Consider the following 22589-nt stretch of genomic DNA (forward strand, 5'->3'; position numbering starts at 1 on the left):
TTATCGTTATTGTTAATATATAATTGGATTATTATTCTGTCCCCCCCCCCCCCCCCCCCCAAACAAAAAACAAAAATATACCATTTGTATAAGAAGCATGATTTGAAAAAAGTGGTATGTCAACAGATTCTTTGATTTTCGAGACATTCTTTCCACAAATTCTTTGAAGATGTATATAAAAGATGAGTTTTATTGCTCATCATCTTTATATCATACACTTGTTAAAGAAAAAATAAAATAAAAAAAATATAAAATTACGTGAGTTTATAAATTTGATTTTATAAGACTCATTTTTAAAATAAATATTTTTCAATTAGAAAATTTCAATTTATTTTCTCAGAATTCATTGAAACTAATGGACATGGAGCCCACGGTCTTAGCATTTTCCTATACTTTCAACACTAAAAATTAAATAAACACGCATTACCAATTAACATAACACTCAAGTTTAAGTTTGAGTGTTCCAACTCTCTCTCCAAGATGAGTTCTCCCTTCCTCCCTAGCGAGTCTAACCCTACTTAACCTAGTTCTATTCCCAATTTCATCAACCAAACCAGAACTACCTCAACCACACCCAATATCAGCTATCCTTCACCATCTCCAATTAATTTAGCTTTAATAACATCACTAATGTACATATTCTCACAAACTCTCCTCGACCACCGGTCCACAATTTATATATGGAAAAAATAAATTCTTACATTTCTTGCAAAACACTCAACTACCCCCAAGCACCCCCTGATAACCCTGAGTAAAGTTCAACTGTCCATAACACAATTAGAAATAGAAAGAGTCCTTAAATCCTCAGAGTCTCTAAAATGGATTGACCTGGATCTTCAACCAGAAACCGAAACTGTGGCTTATCTTTCAGAGCATGTTCTCATTGTACGTATTATCTCCTCTAAGGCACTAAACAAGCACATTTTGCATGCTACAATACAGATCACAAAGAGCCGGGCTCTCCATTGAAGACCTCTATACTAATATATTTCTTTTCACTTTCCCAACATAGCATGAAAGGATTAGAGTCTTAGAGCATAGACCATGGAATATTAGAGGTTTCGATATGCTAATTAGAGACTGGCCCATCGACTCGAGTTTGCAAGAAATAGATTTTAAGATGTCAATCTTCTGGATGCATATACATGGGTTGCCTTTGGAATACATGACAATGGCAAATGCGGAAAGAATAACAAGGAAGCTAGGGAGCTTTATTCAAGTGGAGCAAGCCACAAACATGAGAATAATCCTTAGGAGGTATATGAGAGTGCAAGTGGAAATAAATGTTGACAATCCACTCTCTGATGGTTTTCCTCTCTCACGGCCTAGAAGACAAGCAATCTGTATTAGTTTTACGTATGAAAGACCTTTAGATTTTTGTTATTGTTGTGGGTGCTTAGGCCATATACAATAAGCGTGTCCTCTGTTTCAAGTTGAAACTGAGGTGAATAATTTCGGCCTATGGATGAGAGTTGAGAACATGGCTATAAGGAGACTAAATCAAATCGAGAGCCATCATCAGGTAGCTAGTATAGGTCAATTGGAAATGAGAGCACCAATAATTAGAAACGAAGCTTCGAAGACAAGGCAATCCTTCCCTTAGAATTTGAAAGGGAAAGAAAAAATGGAGGAGATGCAACAAATCAGTAGCTTGATGGTGCAAGAAAAACCTAGCTTTTGTGCATACAAATGTGGTAGCTTCTGAGCTCACGGTGAACAACTCAACATGCATGCAATGGAAGATTAACTGCTGAGGAGCATACGTGGAAGCATGTGAACTCATCAACATGCATAAGAAATTTCATTAAATGAGAATAGCCCAGTTTGCAAATCGATAGCATGGAAAATCTCCTTGCAAAGCAACAGCAAAAGAGTGTGTCAACCTCTCACATTGATCAAGAGCACCCACTCCACTCATCACAATCATCTTGACCAGCGGGTAAGTGATATGTATCCTTCTCTTTATCACAGCCCACAACCATTAAATCCCATCACATCATCTATTACTTTTGGCAAGCAAACCAAACCCATGGAACAACATGCACCCATAGAGGAACCAAATTCCATCTTTAAGGGCATTATAGCATAGTTTGAGTAGCTCAAAAGCCTAACCGATTACACACTAAGGGCCTATGCAATTTCCTTGTTGGTGAGCCCATTAGGAAAGTCATGTCTTGCAATAAAACCAATTCAATTTAACCCAACACCAAGCCCGGCCCAATCTTGAAATTCAATCAAGATGAACCATAATTCTTCAATACATGATTCAACCCCTTCAAATGGCCTAATAACCAAGGACAATTGAATGAGAACCATTCTACTAACCCAGCCCATCCCAATCACTTATTCAACTCAACCCAACCAAACTATGACTCTGAAAATTCAAGATTCCCTATTCCAACCAACAATGACTAGATGGAGAATAACCCAGCTCATCAAAATCCTTATCTAACCCAGCTCATTCCTAAATCAAACCCCGTGAAAATAACCAAGGTCCAACCTATACACCCAGTAGTCCAATACCACAACCTAGCTTACTCGGAAATCAAACACCATTCTCAATCCTCTTCCTCTTCCCAAACCACATCACAAAAGCTGAAGTTTTCAACCCAAAATCACACCAACTAGCTAGAACTTGGTTTAAAGAAAAAGGTAGACTCGTGAAGGGTAGGAAGAGACGACCTCACTTGGAGAGGAATCACAAATCGCAATTAGTAAACACCAATGTTTTGAATACCGTACTGGTTAAGGCACTGAAATGAAATATTTCGGTACCGGTACCGTTTTGTATACCGTTTTAGGATAGTCAATATATGAATAAATTATATATAAATATATATAAATTATATTCCAAAATAATAGTCTATATATGAATAAATTATACATAAATACCTATATATATAAATTATAAATAGTCTGATTTGAATTGGAGGTAAAAAATAAACTTGTAGTTTGAAGAAATGAAAAAAAAAAGTATCGGCTGGTATTTGGACCAGTAAGAAACAGGTAAAATACCTGTACCAGACTAATGGCCGGTACGGTATGGTATTTAAAATACTGGTAAACACAATAAGCCAGAGTACAATAATTTCACAACTTCAGACATTGAGGAAATGGAGGAGATCCCGATTGCAAAATTTTTTCAGCGTGCTAAAGGGAAAAAATGTAGCATCTAAAAAAGGTAATAAAAAAAAAATCCAGATTTTCCCCATACCAAAAGGAGTCACGACACTTGGATAATATGTCTTAGACTCATCCTTTAAAGTTTATTTCATTGGTTTCTGAAGCCAACGTGGCAGAGCCTATATTGCCACCATATGAAAAATAAGGCTCATGTGTTGGAATTGCAAGGGCCTTGCCCGTCTCTGTGCAATTAGAAGCTTGAGGGCTTTAACTCTAAAACCTTATGCCGTCTTTCTATTGGAGACAATTTTGAATGATGTAAATACTAGTAATATTGTGAATAGATTAGACTTTAACTTGTATGTAAATATACCACCAGACAATAGATGGGGTGGACTTTTGTTTATGTGAAAAAATGGTATGGATGTAGAACTTATCTGTATGAATAGTAATGTAATGACCATGCTTGTGTACTCGAATCCTGTTTATTATCTATGGCTTTTAAATCTTGTTTATTGGCCTGCACAACACAAAAAAAAAAAAATGAAATTTTTGGGATAATATAGAGAGGATTACTAATAGCTTTAATGGTCCTATCCTTAGCATTGGCGATTTTAATGATGTCCACAAACAATCTGAAAAATTAGGAGGTTGACCATTTGCATGCTCCTCAAAATCAAATGGTCTTAGAGCTTATATGGAAACAAATGGGATGATAGATATTGGTTTCCACGGACCAAAATTCACTTGGACTAACAACAGGCAGGGAAATAGGAATATCAGAGAAATGCTTGATAGAGGAATTGCTAACTCTTCTTGGATAAACCTTTTCCTAGACGCCACCCTCCAACACTTACCCATCAGCTCTTCGGACCATTCACCATAATTCTAGACACCATGGGAAGTAATTATCACATGATTCCTTTTAAATTTGAAGAATTTTAGATAAGAGACTCGACCTGTCAGATGGTGGTTCAAAAAACTTGGAGGTTCTAAATTCCGTTCTATATCAGCCGGTCGAAGTTTTTCATTCTGGTACACTCTGCCCCCCATTTTGTTTCGCTTCAAATTCCAGTCATTCCGGTCCCGTTTCGGCCATTCCAATAAAATTCTGGCTATTTCGACCGAAATTGTGCGTTTCAGTCTCCATTCCGTTTTGGATTGTTTTTATAATTTTCTTGTACTTATATGACATTGTTGTAAATGTTAAATCTAAATGGTGTTTAATTAATTCTAGAATATAAAATGTATTTATATAATTTTAATTTTTTTTTATAACTTTAAATATGTCCCCTCATTTTCTCTCTCTCTTTTTTTTAAATATAATTATTTTTAATAATTTATCTATTCTTTTATTTTTTTTCTTTATTTTTGTGTCTCAACTCAAGTTTGTGATTTTTTTAACATATATTCATTTTATAAATATTTAATTCTTCCATATATATACACATATACATGATACATACTTACATATATATATATATGTATTTATTCTATTTGTTGTAAGTTTATATATACATATAAATATTTATATATAATATATAATTAATTCCAAAATAGTACCGGTATCGAAATATTTTGTGACAGTGCCTTAATCGAAACGGTACTCAAAACTTTACTTGGAATACCTCTCATGTAGGAAACCCTAGTTTTATTCTTTCCAAAAAATTGAAAGAGGTAAAAAAAGCTTTAAAAACATGGAACAAAAATCACTTTGGAAACATTTAGAATTCTAAAAAAAATTTGAAGCAAACTCTTTCCCACAACCAAAGCAACAACCTCACTATCCAAACCATTAACTCTGAAGCTGAAATCAAGGAACTCCTTGATGAGCAGCTTAAGAGGGAAGAAATCCTTTGGAAACCAAAGTCAAGGGTTCAATGGTTGACAATGATTGACCTCAACACAAAATTCTTTCACTTGTCAACAACTATCAAGAGGATAGCTAATTCCATTGAAAGCTTAAATCTAAATCACAATCATTGGATAACTGACTGTAATGAGATTCAAAGCACATTTCTGGAACATTTCAAAAACATATATAGTTCGTCCAATCCTGCTCCAAACATTTATTTAGACGAACTATTTCTAAAAAATATCTCAAATTTGGATAACAACTTTCTTTGTGAGATCCTGGCTGAGGAGGAAATTATTAATGCAATAAAACAAATTCTTTCAACGAAAACCCTTGGTCCTGATGGTTTCATTGGCCTATTTTGCAAGCAATATTGAGATAATATAAACACTGATTTCATTGCGGCTATAAAAAATTTCTTCATTCATGGAAAACTTCTAAAGGAACTAAATCACACCCATATAGCCCTCATCTAAAAAACATACTGCCTAAACACAGTGCATCAATACAGACCAATTAGAGTATCAAATATTTGCTATAAAGTCATAGCAAAAATCCTGACAAATAGGCTTAAAAATTATCCCAAAAATTATCTCTCCACACCAAACAACTTTTGTTCCTGGCAGAGTTATTCAAGAAAACAACATTCTTGTCCAAGAAGTTTTCCATCATCTCAAAAAGAAAAGAGGAAAAAATGGGCTTATGGCAGTCAAGATAGACATGGAAAGGCTTTTGATACGATGAACTGGAATTTCATTCTAAATATCATGACAACGTTAGGATTTCATAAAAATTAGATCAAGGAAAGCATCAACACGGTTTCTTACTTAGAGATAATCAATGGGAACACTTGTGGTTTCTTCCATCATTCTCGGGGACTAAGGTAAGGAGATCCTATCTCCCAATTTCTGTTCATCTTCGGCACAAAAGTTTTGACGAGACTCTTCACCTGAGAGGAGAATCTGGGACTTCTCAAAGGAATAAAAATTAGCAGAAACAGTCCATCCATTTCACATTTGTTGTTTGCTGACGATCTTATAATCTTTGGGAAAGCTTTTCAGCATAATGCTCAAATATTCAAAAATTTCTTAGAAAAATACTCATCCTAGTCGAGCCAAAAAATTGATCTAAACAAATCATCCATACAATTCAGTAGGAATACCCTCCCTCAGAAGAAAACAGAGGTGAATGATCTTTTTGGTTATAAAAATGCCTCTTCAAAAATAAAGTACCTGGAACTTTCCCTCTCTTTCAAAGCTAAAAAAAACAATTCACTTTGAAGATCTGCAGGAAATCATTTTTGAGAAACTAGCAGGATAGAAGGCAAATGTGCTTTCTTAGGCTAGTAGAACTACTTTAATCCGTTCAGTTGCCAGTTCTATTCCATCTTACGTAATGCCTACTATTTTGATCCCAAAATCAATCATGAAAAAAAATTGATCAAGCCTTTCCAAAATTTTGGTGGGGATTCCCAAATGAAAAATCCAAAAACTTCACGCCCAAATCTTGGAAATCGATTTGTAAACCCAAATCCATTAGAGGCTTTGGTCTTTGACTGACCTTGACTTCAACAAAGCCATTTTGTGTAAATTCGGTTGGAACATGATAAATGAGAACAACGCCACTTGGAAATCTGTTTTGTCTGGAAAATATTTAGGAAAGTCCAACTTTTTCGACACCCTTCCAAAAGTTTTTGATTCTTGGATCTGGCAATGTATTCTAAAGCAAAGAGATTTTTTGAAACAGAGTGTGTCCTTTCAGATTAACAATGGCACAAATACAAAGGTTTGGACTGATCCTTAGATTCCAACTCAATTGAACTTCCAGCCAATTCCAAAAAGCAGCTCCATCGATATAGATAAGACCCTTGTTGTCTTTGAGCTCACCATGGAAGAACCTAGAAGATGAAACATTCTTTTATTACAAGCTCTTTTCCATTTTGATACTGTGACTGAAATCCTGAAAATTCTGTTAGCCCAAATTGATTTTCATTGACAGGAGGATAAACTTTGATAGATGCACCATGCTTGAGGCAACTTCTCTGTTAAATCTACCTATACTACCATTACCATGAACTCAAATTCTCCCTAGTTCCAGTCTAACATTTGGAAATTTTTTTTTTTTTGAAAAATCAAGATTCAAGACAGACTAAAGTTGCTTAGCTGAAAAATTCTCAACAATATAATTCATGCAAAATCCTTGGTGAAAAGATTTGCTCTTGTAATAGAGGAAGAAATTCATTGCCCCATTTGCAATAGTGAAGAAGAGACCCAAACTCATCTATTTTTAACATGCCCTTTCATTAGAATCCTATGGAGGCACTCACCTTGGCCTTTGGATATCTCTTATTCCGAGAGTCATGAAATCAGTAAATGGATTGAATGCATAATTTCCCCTCATAGAGAAGCTGAACATTTTGCCTAGAGAGGAACAAGACTTTCAAATATTTGCCATCAATGCTATGGATAGTATTTAGTTTTTAAGAAATAAAATTGTTCTTGAGTCTTTAATTCCAAATATTGATAATTTTATTTATGGCACATTGAGGACTTATAAGGAGCACTATAATGCGTTGGGCCATAAACAAGTAAATGAAAGCCATAACTAGAGAGCTACACCCAAAGGGAATTACATTCTATTATTTGGTGTAACTATTAGGAAAATAGGTAGTACAGCAACGACAATATGCAGATCAGAAGATGGCTTCCCAACCTTCGTCATCACAAAACATATTGAAAGCCAAAACCCAAATCAATGAGAAGCCACTGCTATGTACATTGGAATTACAGAAGCTTAGCTAAATGAAATCAAGAAAATAGTCATTGCAAGTGACTCATTAGTGGTTTTGCAAGTTGCAAATGATCCTGACAAAGTCTCAGACTAGTATGCGATATTAGATGCTTACTGAACTCATTTGAAAGCTGGCAAACAAGAAAAATACATTGAGATCTAAATTGATGCGTGCATAGGCAGCCTCCATGAATTTAAATGGAAGCATACCTCTTTCTTTTATTCCACCATGGCTCTTAGATTTCCACAGTGGAAAGGACTCCCTTTAGCATGTATCAGCCAGCTGTCGGCTAGTCTGTTTTAGTTGTAAGACAGTAGTTATCATATGAATGAATTAATCTTGTTGAGAAAGAGAGATTAAAAAAAAAAAAAAAAAAAAAAAACACACACAGCACTCAAACGCCCACTTTCGGGAAAGATGTCCGTCCGTTATCGGCTGTTGGTTACTTGGTTGGATAGTGCATGATAGACCGTTATTTCAGCTACACAGTCTACCCAACAACCTCAATTTCCACAAGAGCTGTCTATATTTGGCCTAATAAAGCAAACCACCCAAAATTCCCCCATTTTACTTTTTACCGCTCTCTTCTCTACCCTCAGAAAAGAATGATCATGATCTGGGTGAGCTAGTTCATCGCACCACGGTCATGATCTTCCATTACACCAGCCTCTGAGCACTCTGATTTAGTTCTTTGTTTTTTTCCCAATATTTTCTGATTTTGTTCCCACTTGAATTAGTCATAACTAGCATTAGTATTGTCTTTTTCACTTTTGTTTCTGGATCGAAAAAATGGCAAAGCGATCATTTACATGTTTTGTTGAACAAGAATTGGGAAAGTTCCCCCACTTCTTGATCTTCGCCGTGCTCGAATGGGTGTTGATAATTCTGCTATTCATTGATGGGTTTATTGCATTTGTAGCCAATGAATTCGCCAAATTCTTCGAACTTAAAGTCCCTTGCTTGCTTTGCACTAGAATTGATCATGTACTGTTCAACAAAGACCCCGATTTCTACTACAATGATTCAATATGTGAAGCTCACAAGAAGGGTATTTCATCTTTGGCATATTGCCACAACCATAAGAAATTGTCCGACATAAGAAAGATGTGTGAAGGGTGCCTTCTTTCATTTGCAACCGAGAAAGAATCTGATTGCATTACGTACAAGTCTCTTGTAGGGATTTTGCACAAGGATCTTGAGTGTTTTGTTAAAGATGATCTAAATTTGGCTATAGGCAAGAAGGATGATATTGTCCAGGTTGAGAAGATCATCAGTAGCATTCATTGTTGTTCGTGTTGTGGAGAGCCTTTGAAGGTGAATTCATCATATTCAAAGGGAAAAGGCGCCGGTGCGTATTCACTAACTCCTGCTCCTTCACCACGAACGCCATTAGCGGCATTGGCAAAAGAGGAGACTCGCAATATGGATTTTAAATTTGTTCCTGACCCTGACTCACTGCTGGAGGACGACGACGGCTCGACTGCATTCAATCCCGATACTCAATGTGAGTTTACGATCCAAATCTCTCTCTCTCTCTCTCCATAATTCTTGTATTTATAATCCAGAGCTCTCTTAAATCCTAAAGAAATTTAGTTCACAAACTCTTTGAGTTAGTACTTTTAGCCCATGTATACTAGTTATAGTTCAATCATTTATGAACTATGTATTCATATTGAAAATATTCGCCTTTGTATTTTTATTTACTTTAAACAATTCTTGACTGATAATACATGTGTTTTTCTACTGTCTCTATCGATTTTTCATTGCTGAAATCCTTGTTTTTCTAATCTGTCATCCATACTTTTCATGTATAATTCTAGCTAGAGAAGAAGTAAAAGCTGCAACAGTTGCATTATTGACAGAAGCTGAGGATTTGATTGATGAAGCCTCTAAGAGCCCTAACTTTGGTAGAGGGAACAGGTTCTTTGGAATCCCACTGTCAGATTCAGCCACTAACAGTCCTAGGTTGGGTAATAGGATTACAAGGAAATCGCCACTTGGAAAAACAACGTTTACTGCAGAGTCTATTGAAGAAAATCAACCAAATGAAGCCGTCAGTGCTAATTCCGTCCTGCATAAATTGAAGAGACAGGTTCGCTTAGATCGAAAGTCGCTTATTGCTTTGTACATGGAATTGGATGAAGAAAGAAGTGCTTCAGCTGTTGCAGCTAACAATGCAATGGCCATGATCACCCGGTTACAAGCAGAAAAGGCAGCTGTTCAGATGGATGCCTTACAGTATCAGAGAATGATGGAGGAGCAGGCAGAGTATGACCAAGAAGCCCTAGAAGAAGCGATTGATTTGCTTGCCAAGAGAGAAGAAGAAATTAAGGTTTTAGAGGATGAACTTGAAGCATATAGAGAAAAGTATGGAAGCACAAGGGAAGATGGTTTCAAGAGAGGTGAGATTGAGGGTGATGAGAATTACAGAGACAATAGCTCACAATCTTACTCATCTTACAATGCAAAATCTGAAAGTGGCAGTTGTAATGTTAATGTCAATGAAGGGGAGATAAATGGAGAAGATGCACACAACAATTCTCAACCCTTTTCAACACAAGAAGCAAATGGAGGGGGTATCCCAAGCGAATCATTGAAACATGTTAAAGGTGAGGAAACACATACTCTTGGATGGTTTAAACAAAATACAAGAGAAAGTAACTTTCTATCAGAAAATGGGGTTCAATCCTCATTGCCTAGCCCTGAAAATGTTTGACAAAAAAATGATGAGATGGGTAAATGGGCATACAAAATAGCATGTTTCAAACATATAGATGATTAGATAGGTAAAAGAGATATTGAAATTCTTAAGTACTTTTTGAGCTTGTCTTTACGATTCTTTGCATATCTGATATCACCATCAAAGTATCAACTAATCTCTCTGATGTAGCAGGAAAGCAAAGGAAAACTCTCCTAACGAGAGAGTTGTCTCATCTTAGTAAGAGGGTGAAGGCCCTTGAAGCAGACAATGGATTCCTAGATCAAGCTGCTCAGACGCTTGAGAAACATAGTGAAGGAACTAAACTTTTGATAGAGATATCTCGAAATCTGAGGAAGCTTCGGCAACTTGTGACAATGCCTCTCGAAGAGAATGATGCATGATTCTTATCCTAACATTTTTTACGGTAAATGTAATTTGGGTCTAATTATTGTGCTCAATTGTCACGATATGTTTAGTTAGCTATGGTCAAGATTCTCTAAACATCTTAATTTCTGCAGAGTATAATAGTGAATGTAGTTGACGGGAAGTTTAGAAACTGTGCTAATATTTGTTCTGTTTGCTCAAATGCATACTTACCGAAGCAAAACAGGATTACATCCTTTTTCTTTTCTTTTTTTTTTAATTTATTGAAGTGCTCAACTGCAGTTGATCAAAACAAAAATTTTATTTGCAGTCACTTTTGCGTACTCCACTGATATGATTAGTTGTGTATTATAAAAAATTGATATAGTCAATCACATCAGTAGAGTGCACAGGAAGTACGCAAAAGTGATTATTTGTAGTATTACTCCATTGCAATGTCTACATCAACTTTTATCAGTGAAAGTAACCTTTCGATCAACTTCGAGTCTCGTTTGATTACATAGTTCAAATGAGATATTTTGTTAAAAGTTGAATTGTTTATTATATTTTTTGTGGAAATTTGAGAAAATTATAATGATTATATGAGATGAGATATTTTTATTTTATGTAACCAAACCAACCCAGTTGACAGAGAATGGAAATAGTCATTTAAAGGTGATATCGGACACTTAAAAAAATTGATTGATCAAATAAACTCAAATAAGTTGGTTGTTCTTTAGTTTGACTAAAATTCATGCTACCTCTTATTAATTATAGGGGTGCTAGGAGACTATTGGTGATGCCAAGGAAGGCAGAAGAGAGACAAAGATCTTCATAGTTGGTGTGCGAACCCTAAAACTGGATAACCATAGAACCTCTCCACAAAACATCATGTGTTCGTAATTATTATTCTCGTATATGAGGAGTTGTTTCATGTATGGATCTCAATCTTTTGTTTATATATAATGGAAAATGTTTTCTAAATGGTTATGAATAATGCTAAATACTATGAGATGAGATGAAAAATATACGAACATTACTAAGACCAATGTTATAACCAATGTTTTATGAGAATTTGATAAATAAGATAGAAAAATTTGAATAAAAATATTATAACGTTAAAGTATTCTTAGAATATAATTTTTTAATATAATTTTTATTTTGAGATCTGAAAAAAGTTGAATTATTTTTTAAAAAATGATAGAGATCCCAATAATGGGTTCCAATAATTTTTTTTACTTAGTTATTAAGCAAGTGTTTTTTCAACAATGTTATGAATATTTTTTTAAATGTTTAAGATGATTAAAAAATACATGAAAAAAAAAGAAATACATATCTATATGTAAGTAGGAATCTCGGTGGCTGTAGTGCCACCCTTATTTTTCATATTTGTTTAAAAGTTTAGAAAAGTTATAATGATTAGATGAAAAAATTAAATATTTGTAATTGAAAAGTATTGGTGCTTGATTTATATTTTGGATGAAAATGAGATGAGATAAGATATGATAGGATGAAATGAAAGTGAAACTATCCTATCTTCCAAATGGTTTTTATACAACCTTTATTTACCATTGGGAACCAACATTCTTGGTTTGTTGGAAATTTTGCTTGAAATAGTTTTATTTAATATAAGGCTGCATTTAGATGTTGAGTTGAAAATTGAATAAAATATTATTAGACTATTATTTTTTTAATATTATTATTGTTTTGAAATTTAAAAAAGTTGAATTATTTATTATATTTTATATTAAAATTTAAGAAAATTATAATAATTAGATAAAATGGGTCGAGGAACTAAATTGACCCGGTGATACACCATTATAGTATTCCTTTCTCTGCGGATAATGTATGCAAAGTTCAAACACATAATAATAAAATAAGAATAATAATAACAAATGTCAAATTTTGAAATTTGAAATTTGACTATTAATTGAAGTGCCAACTGCCATTTTGGAATTCGACTACTCCTAATTATAGGTTTCGTGAGCTAATTTTTTTGGTATCTGATTAGTCTCACACTGAGCTATGCATCCATGACCTGTTTCAATTTATGAGTTAACTTAGATACTCTATCTAATGTTAGATGCAAGTGTGTAATTGGTTCGATTTGGTTCGATTTTGTATAATTTTTATAATCGAACCAATATAATCCAATGTTAAAAATTTAAGAATTAATATCGGGTCAATTCACTACCAAATCCAAAACTTTCAATTTTTTAAAGTTTGGTCCAATCTTGTGTACGGTTTTTTGTTTAAAAAAAACAAAAAAGGACCGATACGGCGATACGTTGGCCATAGCCTCCCAAAAGTTTTTGAACTTTCAAAATGACCCATAAATTTTATTTATAATTTTATAAATATAGATAATGGCCCCAAAAAGATTAATAATCTCCATATATTCTTTAAAATTCTCTAAAATTATAATATATCTATAAATACCCTCTCCAATTTTTATTTATTTTTTCATAGTCTCAAAATTTTGTATAATTTTGATATGTTACCTATTTTCAAGGATGTGGTCTCACTAAAATTAATGTAAACTAAATTTAGGAGAAATAATAAATTTATTTGTATAGATCTCAAAGTTTCTTGTTATATAATATTAAGTTTCTTAATATGGAATCTAAAGTGAAAATATAAGAAAATTATTTAAGGCTGATAATCTATATAAAAAATAGTTGAAGTTTTATTATCTAAACTTCATTGAGCAAGAAAAAATTTATTTAAAATCTCAATTATATCATTATATATTTATTGTAGCATAAAAATATTTAGATTTTACATGAAACTTAGTAAACTAACTTATACACTATAATAAAAATTGATATTCTAAAAGATCATTTGATAATTTCTATGAAAAAGATAAACTTTAAATATTTAATTACAAAAATAATAATGGATGAATATTATTCCAGAAAACATAAGATAATATTAAGTTGTATTTTTAGAATTTTATTTTTACATTTATGTAGCAAATTATTCAGATCTAATTTTGTATATAGTTATGTTTTTTATTTTCTTCTTTATTTTACATAAATGTGTTACACGATAGAAATGTAGCCCCCCTCAAAACAATTGTTGATTCCACTACTGCCTACCATGAAAAAGTATATATTTTCATATATTAGTACTACATATACTTATAATTTTATGTATAAAACTCATTTTGTTAGTTTTTTTTTTTTAATTTTTAATTTTTAATTTTATAATATTTAGTGTATATAGCTAATATGTGAATAAGTAAATTTTTTTATAATTTTTTCTTAAATATTCTTCGCTTTATTTATTTATTTTTTAAATGACTTGCACAAAATTACATCCAAGACATGTATAAATCATTTTCCTATCGATTAGCAAAAGCACTTCTTGGAAAGCATTCGATGTTTCAGTATTGGTAATAAAATATTTTATTTATACGAAGGTACGGAGAAAATCTTTTTCATTGAAAAATTTTAAATTTTAAATATTAAAAATATATCTTTCACCGACTTCCTGAGTGGTTATTAATTTGTTGAAGAGAGGCTGCAGGGAGGGCCATCAAATTTAAGAAGAATAATGCTATTATATTATTTCATTTTGTCTTCTTATTTTAACAGTTTATATATTTTATTTTATTTTATTTATTAATTAAAAAAATTTATTATTAATATATTTATATTTCTTAAAAAATATTAAAAAATGAATAAAAAAAATAAAAGAATTTTGCCTATAAGGCACGTGGGCGGCACCCTAGCTAATAGCACTCATTTTAAAATGAAAAATTCTACTCATCATTTTCACACATCACATATTATATATGATCTTTTATTTTTTATTTTTTTCTCTTATTAAATGTGTGGTGTATGAATGATTAGTAGAAAAATTTAATTAATTTATAAAAAATAAAATTAAAAAATTAAAAAAAAATGATGTGATTTGTACGAATGATAAGTAACAAAGTTATTTAAGAATTGTTCTCCCATGACAAAATTAGATTCTCGAGTTTGAAGGAGTCAATGAATTACAACTTCCAGACCGTGTCCCCTCAGCTTTAAATAAATGCCACAGAAGTCAAGACCCTACCTTATCATTGAATTCTTGGCAAAATAACTAGTATGTTCTCCTCTGAACACTCGACTATTCAAAACTTCAAACCCCACCTTTTTCAAGTTTCTGAATTCTCCATTGTCCTACGAAAATAACATCTTCTCTCGCCTTACAGCTATCAGTTTTTAATGCATTGCTATCTCTATCAAAACCAACCACAACCAAAGAAATGTCCAAACTGGGACTTTCCTAGCAGCTCATATTTCCTATGATCTGGTGGACGTTGTCGTGTGCCCTCTGATCAGCTGACTTTGGCCCTTTGCTAGTATGAATACGATGTTTGCCTCCAGATATATTAGAAGAATAAAAAGGAAGACTAGTTGGGGGGGGGGGGGCGGTGGGGTTTCAGCATAAGAAGAGAGATATTTATAAAAGCATGCTCTTCAGCAACAAAAGTATCCCCCAGTATTACCCCTTTACTTCTGTAACCCAAAAAGCCTTGTGTGTGTCCTGCGGCAGCCATGATCATTCCTTCGAGTTCACCCTTCCATATGCTATCATGCCTTGTCATGTTGTTGCTTCTCCCCTTCCCTTCCTTCTCGGCTGACCCCGATGCACTGCAGGACTTTTGCATCGCAAACCTGAATGCCTCAATATCAGTTAATGGCTTCCCTTGCAAACCTGCCTCAGAGGTAACTTCAGATAACTTCTTCTTTGATGGATTCACCAAAGAGGGTAACACATCAAGCATCTTCGGATCACATATTACTTCAGGTAATGTCTTTTCTTTTCCAGGGCTAAATACTCTTGGGATATCAATGAACAGAGTGGACTTTGCCCCTGGAGGTATGAATCCACCCCACTCTCACCCTCGTGCGAGTGAGACCGGGGTGGTCATTAAAGGGAAGCTGCTGGTGGGGTTTGTGACAACAGGGAACGTGTATCACTCTAAGGTCTTGAGTGCTGGGGAGATGTTTGTGATTCCTCGGGGACTCGTACACTTTCAGAAAAATGTTGGAAAAAAGAAGGCCCTTGCCTTCACGGCTTTCAACAGTCACTGGGCAGGCTCTGTGGTCCTTCCCTTGAACATCTTTGCTTCGAAACCGTCAATTCCAGACCACGTGCTAACAAAGGCGTTCCAGGTAGAAGAAGATATCATCCATACTATAAAGTCCAAGTTCAGTTCATGAGCTAATCAAGCCTTTCAGATTGTCTCCTCTCTTTACCTTGAGATTATTGTACTTTTTTATTTGAGGTTTGCCTGCCTCGTGCCTCCCGTAATCCATTCTTGGGGTGATATTCAGGCTGTTTATCTGTGTTATACAGACTAATTATACTTCAATTTCTCAATTAAAGTTTTCATCTGTGAATTCATGCATTGAGGTCTGAACGATTGTTGAGTTGGGGAAATCAGTATCATTCAATAACACTACAGGGGGCCGGGCAGCTTTAATTGACAAATACGTTATTTAGATCCTCCTACACTAGTACTAGTTATAGTTCTATAGCCTCCAAAATCTAGCTTTACTTGAATTTGGTCATAATCACAATTAAACATAAATATGTACCAATTAGTGAAATTTAACAATGAAAAAGAGATCTAAAAGAGAAATTCCAGATTGCACAATCCTTTCGCATAATATGGCTTAACACGAAATCATATCAATTAGTAACATACTTTAACAATGAATGAGAATTTATAATTCTAGAGAGCACAATTCTTTGCTTACATGGATGGCTTGAGAACTAAAGTCACCCTAAGAGCTTTTGTCCGCATACCAAAGAAAACTGTCTAAAGCGTATCTAGTTAGGTGATACATTAAGAAAAGGATTTTCTACATACGATATTACATTAAAAATTTAGGAACATTCAAACATACAGGAAACAAATTTCAGCACCCGATGTAGAGAAACCTAGGGCAAAGCTGGCCATTACTTATGGACAACGAACTGAATCCTGCTCCTGATCCGCTTAAGCCCATGAGATTAAATTGTTCTGTCAAAAGTACCACCAACCTGCATGTGCAGCCATTCAGGATGTGAGCTTTGAGCATATTCCTTTGCTGCTTGTGATCCAAACACCATTCCAGATGCATCAAATGGCTGTGCACCAAGCTGAAACACCACAACAACTGGTTAGAACAAACATGGTATATAGAATTCTGTTAAAGTTTTGAGTTTCTGATCCATGCCATCCAATTAACAATTGGGAGATAAGATTCTCCTCACCCATCCACCAATATATCGAGTAACAAAAGACTGAAGTGTCATTTGCAAGTAAAATTAAACCTAAATTAAGATATTGAACGTAAAAATATAGTCATAATATTTATGTCCGTGGATTGAAGGTATTCAGATGGATAAGTATGTGAGAAGGAAATAAAACAAGGATTGCATCAATGAGAATCCAATGGTGGCACCAGCTGCTGAGAAGAGTTGCCAAAATCATGCACAATGAAAGCCAATGATTGCATTACAGCACAGGAAGTCACAGTTCCGCACCTCTTGAAAGAAAAATGCAGCAGAAAAAGAAAACAAAATAGAAAGAGAGAAGAACGAAAGGCAGACTGAGATATATCACTTCGCATGGATGTGAACTTAAAAAACCATGGTTCTCGTACTGAAACAAAATTACTTGGAAATAGCCATGCTTGAGTGCTGAATCAACATATCAAAAACATTTGCATATTTGCTCTCTTGGCAACAAAGGTTTTGAAGCGGTTAAAATATTGTTGCTTGGTGTATGAAGTCAAAACTTAAGAGCAACAATTTCCATTTTGACTATGTTCTTCAGAAAGCAAACCTACAGCTACAACTTTCAAAGCAAAAAATCTATAGGCATTATAGAGGAAAGAGTATTGAAAATAAAACAAAACAACGGAGTCTATATGGAACTAGTACAAGGAAGTGATGGCATGAATCTAATAAGAGCAGGACATGGAACACAGTGAAGACGGGGGAACTTCAAGCACTGCTATACAAAGCTTTAGTGCGTGTGAGTTTATGATATAATGAAATGAATGGGTTACTACATCTTTTATTATTATTAAAGTCATTACAGTGACCTCTGGCCAACCAATAACTTCATCTTAGAATAATAAAAAGAGCATTAAAAATGATTCTCTCTATATTCCCTGCCAATGGCTAGAATTATGAAAGAGGAAGATAGAAAGTTTTTTTCATTTATTGAATTGTTCATCCACACAAATGCAGACAGACACATGCGCAGACTCAAACACATACACAATTTGGTACAAGAAATGAAATCAGAACATTGGGTGCCAAAAATAAAACAGTCAATAATCTGTCGGTAATTTAGCACCATCTCTGTTCTATCAGAAAAGGAAGTTCCTTAGACTTAACAACAACCGGCAAAAGGAAGAAACGAGATGCTTTCAGCTTTTAAAACGTAGTAAATTCTCTCACGTTGGTGATGATACAATAGCAGTTATATCTCAATTTTATCAAACTTTGAAACATTTAACTGCTTCGATGCGAACCATTTGGCCATAGTTTTCTGTTATAAAAACACTTATGGCAAAGGAATTTTTTCCCTTTCAGTTTGCAAACTGAACTGTGATATCCAATGGCTTTCAGATTAGTGCTTAGAAGTATTCAAGAAATATCTTGAAGCGCAATTTGGTTCTGCCTTCAGTTGCCACTCTAGTTTGATAAATTCTAGTGTCTGATAACTAAAAAGTACATTTTAGAAGCATTGATATTGACCACATAAAAATTATTACTTCTCCCGCACAAGCAGGCTATAAATAAACAGAACAAAAAAAATGCAGTCCTAAGATGATATCCAGCAATAATATCATGGTATTTATCTCAGTTCCTTTATGATGAAAGATATGATGATTATGAATCAGTGCACGCAAGCTTACATCTTTTGGAGGAAAGCCCTCGATAGCGGGGTTCATACCCATCCTTGAATTAACTGCTTCAAGCTTCATCGAGAGGAACTGCAAGATCCAATAAATACAGCAAAAGTTCAAGTTCTGCAGTCTAAAGGAAATTATAACAAGGTAGAATGGCAACAGAGACACACACCTCAACCTGGTGTTGCAGCGACTGGATGTAATTAATTATCTCATCAAGGACAAGGGCTTTTCCAATAACCTGTATAGAGATGAAGGACACAAAGTCGAGCAGAGTTGAAGCTGAAATCAAGCTTTCAAGTTTTGCGTAGATATAATTAAGACCAATCTACTTATGAGGTAAGAGAAGAGAACATGACTCATAAAAGACACAAAATCCATCATTTTTTTTATATGCTAGATTGTCTAGAACTAATCAGCGTAATCACAGTAATAGTACCTATATCAAACTACCACCAAGAAAAATTATATACCTTGTTACATCCAGGGACCAAATCTTGGAGAATTTTCATCCTCTCACTGATCTTCTCCCTCCTTGCCTGTCAATATGGGCCAGCTAAGTAACATGTTTTCCAAATAATTGTCTTAAAATATCATCAAAGCAGAGTTATTTATTTTCTGGAATAATTTCATGATTGGAAATGACAACTTCAAGGAGACAGAAGGGAATTACCCTCTCTGCTAGACTATGGCTATCAGTAGCTTGGCCCCTTCTCGCTCTGACGTGAATATAATCTTGCTTAGGTGGCTCGGAAGGTTTGGTGCTTTCTTCAGCTGACTTGTTGCCAGGCGTTGAACTAGCTTCCACTTCAGCTCTTGAACCCTCATTCTCATCTCGGGATCCAGATAGTTTCATCCGTTTACCATTTGATTCATTCTGTTCCAACAGAGTAGCATATTTTAATCTAGGGTTTGAAAACGAATACTAAAATTAAGCAAATAAACAAATCAGTCATCAGAGTTGCACCCATCCCATGGCGCTTAATTCCAGAAGAATTCAAACTTCCCCCCGTGGTTTAGACAACAAAATCTTAATTCTTAGCTAAAATAGAAGAAAAGCACAAGATATTCGGGGCAGATCAAGTTTCTAAAAGTTTTTTTTTTTTTTTTTAAATATCCTAATCTAAAAAATTATCCAAAGCCTCATTAAATGGCAAGAATATCCTGTAAAAGAAACCATTCGAATTCGAAAGTTCCCATTCGGCGTCAAGCGCAAAGACAAAATACTCAGCATAACTTGGTTCTTTTTTCGTCTTTCTTTTGGAAGTATTTTTGAATAGAAAAGAATTCAGTGTATAAATTTTAAACATTTTACACCATTTTCAAAAATTACACAAAAATACGCCCACTCAAATAAGAATTAGCCTACCATTCAAGCTTTTCAGAATCAATCCAAACCAAAACACGAAAAACAAGAACATAGCACTCAAAATCATAGCATTTATTCTGCAATGCTTGCTTCCATTTCCCGGCAACCAAACGGAGTATGGAGCGAAATAAAATCGAGTAAAAAACAAGAGACCAACCAAGTCATTGGCACTACTAGTGGAAACCATCTTCGACGACTCGTCCTCCGAGCTCACTTCTTTCCTCTTCTTCCTATCACCACCGCCACTCTGCTCCGTAACCGTCGATTCCTCGGCCGACCCGTCACGATTCGCCGAGCTGTCCCCGAACCCACCAGGTGTCTGACCCAAGTTACCCATCCGAAGCCCCAGTCCCCCGCCGGGCTCCGCACCGAATGGCCAAATCTCGGCCAAGCTGTAGGCGGATGGGTTCGCAGCAGAGAACGAAGATTCGTTTATCAATGGAGGATCCATTCCCGCTGACTCGAATTCATCCAACTTCCCACGACCCGGTTTTAGGACTTCGAATCCGAATTGAGGATAGAACTTCGAATAGGAGAGGGAGAGAGAGGGAAGAGGCAGTGGTAGCAGGGTGTGTGATCTGTTTGTTAGAGTGTGAACAGTGAGGAAGGGACTGGTAGCGCACTGCGCCCACGGTGCTTTATAGCGCCTTGACAGTGAGAGCTCGAGGGGGAGGGGTCCTTGGTCCTGGGTCCCATGTCCTATGTCCTATAGGTAAGGGATTATACAAGCTCTGATTAAGAAGCAATAATTTTTTTTAGGAAATTTTTATATTTAATTAAAATGTAATGATTTATTAAAAATTAAATAAAATATTATTTTTAAAATTTAATTATCGATAAAAATTTTACATTCAATAACAAATAATTTAGTAAACAATTTGAGACAAATTTAAATTAGACCAAATTGATCTCAAATGATTTATTAAGTAGTTTTGTTTATTTAGAACTTACCTAACACAAACATTGCAAACCACAAGGAAAAGAGTAAACTTTTGTGATAGATTTGATTGGAAGGAATAGGCTCAAGTCCTATGAAACTTACAATGACAAATGAGCTTAATGGAAAATCAGCAATGTCAATGTCATAGAACTAATAACAGCTCAATTAGTTCATATTGCCATAAAAATGCAATGTCATAGAGATCGAGCAAAAGCCAATACTCCCTCAAGGGGCAAGAACTATTGGATTAAAGACATATGAGGAACCAACAAGTGGCACAACCAACATTATCATAAAAAGAGTAATGTCAAAGACAATCTTAGATATATGAATATCGTATAATTCTTTTAAACATTATTACGACCCACTATAGAATATTTTTTATGTGAGTTCTAGGTGTGTATATGTTTTTTATTTTTATTTTTTAAATTACATAAAGCTTGCAAACTCAAATTCTACAAATTATTTTTCGAGTTCATACCGAAAAGGTTAAGAGCCCATTTGGATGTTAAGTTGAGTTAAAGTTCTTTATAAATAGTAGTGAGTTGAATTCTTTATGAATAGTAGTGAGTTTAGATAATAGAATAAATTTTGTAAAGCCTACTTAAGATGAGTTTAGATATATTTTATGAGAAATTAAAAAGGTTGTAGATCTCATGTGTAAAGAAGTATTGAGTTGAAAAAAGTTATGAGTCTCACGTATAAAAATATTTTGACTTAAGATGAATTTAGTGATTTGAGAATAGTAATTAGATATTAAATTTAATTTAAAATTAGACTGAATTGGATTGATCTCAGTTCAATTCAAATTCAATTTAAACTTTAACAAATACTCTAATTATAAAAAAGTTTTATAATATGATGTAATTTTATTTATAAATTTATTTTTATTATAAAATAGATAAAATGTATCTTATAAAATTATATTTATTTATAAATTTAATTTTATAAAATATGTATTTACTTCGTAATACGTGAATTAAAATGATTAGCAGCGAGCCCAATGTGCTCTGCAGTGTTAATCACTTCCAAGCGCATGGAGACAAGGGAGCGCAAAATAAAAGAGAGAGGCTTTCTCGGAGGTCGGCATCTACTCATTTAATACCAGTCGTAGACGTAATCGCGGGCATGAATGTACTAATAGGTACTCGCTTGATGCTGAAAGCCACGTGTTCATAAGTAACTATTTTCTATTTTTTTTATTGTCCCTAAATTTTTTGAATTGACTAATTTGTCCGACTTTTAATTAAATTTTACACGATCCAAGGCACGTTCTGACGTTCACATCAAAATATAGCGAGTGCGCGAGAGTAGTTAGTATTCCATACTCTCGCGTGGGATTCTCAAAGTGACCTCGGTATGGGATCACGCGCTTAATAAAAATACAGTGTGCAGAGAACCTAAATAATTGGGTCAAAGAGTACTACCAAAGCTGAATTTGCTGTGACCATGGATTTATTATGGGGAAATTGCAGAGAGGGAAGACTGTGTTTGGCTGCATCGAAAGAGAGAGAAAAAAATAAATAAAAAATAAAAAATG

The 22589-nt window shown here is 34.3% G+C and overlaps 3 protein-coding genes across 5 annotated transcripts; 2 read left to right on the top strand and 1 right to left on the bottom strand.

The window, feature by feature from the left end:
* Window positions 1-8270: 8270 nt before the first annotated feature.
* LOC122280973 (probable myosin-binding protein 5) lies at window positions 8271-11817 on the top strand. Of its 3 annotated transcripts, XM_043092131.1 has the most exons (4): window positions 8271-9273; window positions 9590-10378; window positions 10660-10894; window positions 11611-11817. In XM_043092131.1, exons 1-3 carry the CDS (start codon window positions 8559-8561, stop codon window positions 10869-10871), a joined length of 1716 nt encoding a protein of 571 aa, XP_042948065.1. In that variant the 5' UTR covers window positions 8271-8558; the 3' UTR covers window positions 10872-10894; window positions 11611-11817. The 3 variants fall into 3 exon arrangements, with proteins under 3 accessions (XP_042948065.1, XP_042948064.1, XP_042948066.1); XM_043092130.1 differs by lacking the exon at window positions 11611-11817 and having other exon boundaries at window positions 10660-11332; XM_043092132.1 differs by lacking the exon at window positions 11611-11817 and having other exon boundaries at window positions 8273-9273; window positions 10663-11332.
* Window positions 11818-15248: 3431 nt separating this feature from the next.
* On the top strand, window positions 15249-16209 carry LOC122281592 (germin-like protein subfamily T member 2). The gene has a single exon (XM_043093219.1). The coding sequence runs from the start codon at window positions 15381-15383 to the stop codon at window positions 16047-16049; it is 669 nt and encodes a 222-aa protein (XP_042949153.1). The 5' UTR covers window positions 15249-15380; the 3' UTR covers window positions 16050-16209.
* A 280-nt stretch (window positions 16210-16489) lies between these two features.
* LOC122281591 (transcription factor bHLH79) lies at window positions 16490-20727 on the bottom strand. The gene is made up of 6 exons (XM_043093218.1): window positions 20267-20727; window positions 19414-19617; window positions 19214-19279; window positions 18913-18981; window positions 18747-18824; window positions 16490-16974 (listed from the first exon to the last, which is right to left on the bottom strand). Exons 1-6 carry the CDS (start codon window positions 20558-20560, stop codon window positions 16846-16848), a joined length of 840 nt encoding a protein of 279 aa, XP_042949152.1. The 5' UTR covers window positions 20561-20727; the 3' UTR covers window positions 16490-16845.
* Window positions 20728-22589: the final 1862 nt, after the last annotated feature.

Source organism: Carya illinoinensis, chromosome 11 (genome assembly GCF_018687715.1).
Source record: "Carya illinoinensis cultivar Pawnee chromosome 11, C.illinoinensisPawnee_v1, whole genome shotgun sequence".
Classification (NCBI taxonomy): domain Eukaryota; kingdom Viridiplantae; phylum Streptophyta; class Magnoliopsida; order Fagales; family Juglandaceae; genus Carya; species Carya illinoinensis.

Bases quoted from the DNA above. Each gene is read 5' to 3' on its own strand.
- LOC122280973 (XM_043092131.1), top strand. From the start codon at position 8,559: ATGGCAAAGCGATCATTTACATGTTTTGTTGAACAAGAATTGGGAAAG. The intron at 9,274-9,589 runs GTGAGTTTACGA...GTATAATTCTAG, and splicing joins ATTCAATCCCGATACTCAAT to CTAGAGAAGAAGTAAAAGCT. The intron at 10,379-10,659 runs GTGAGGAAACAC...TCTCTGATGTAG, and splicing joins ATCATTGAAACATGTTAAAG to CAGGAAAGCAAAGGAAAACT.
- LOC122281592 (XM_043093219.1), top strand. From the start codon at position 15,381: ATGATCATTCCTTCGAGTTCACCCTTCCATATGCTATCATGCCTTGTC.
- LOC122281591 (XM_043093218.1), bottom strand. From the start codon at position 20,560: ATGGATCCTCCATTGATAAACGAATCTTCGTTCTCTGCTGCGAACCCA. The intron at 19,618-20,266 runs GTTGGTCTCTTG...CTGTTGGAACAG, and splicing joins CTAGTAGTGCCAATGACTTG to AATGAATCAAATGGTAAACG. The intron at 18,825-18,912 runs GTGTGTGTCTCT...TGGATCTTGCAG, and splicing joins CGCTGCAACACCAGGTTGAG to TTCCTCTCGATGAAGCTTGA.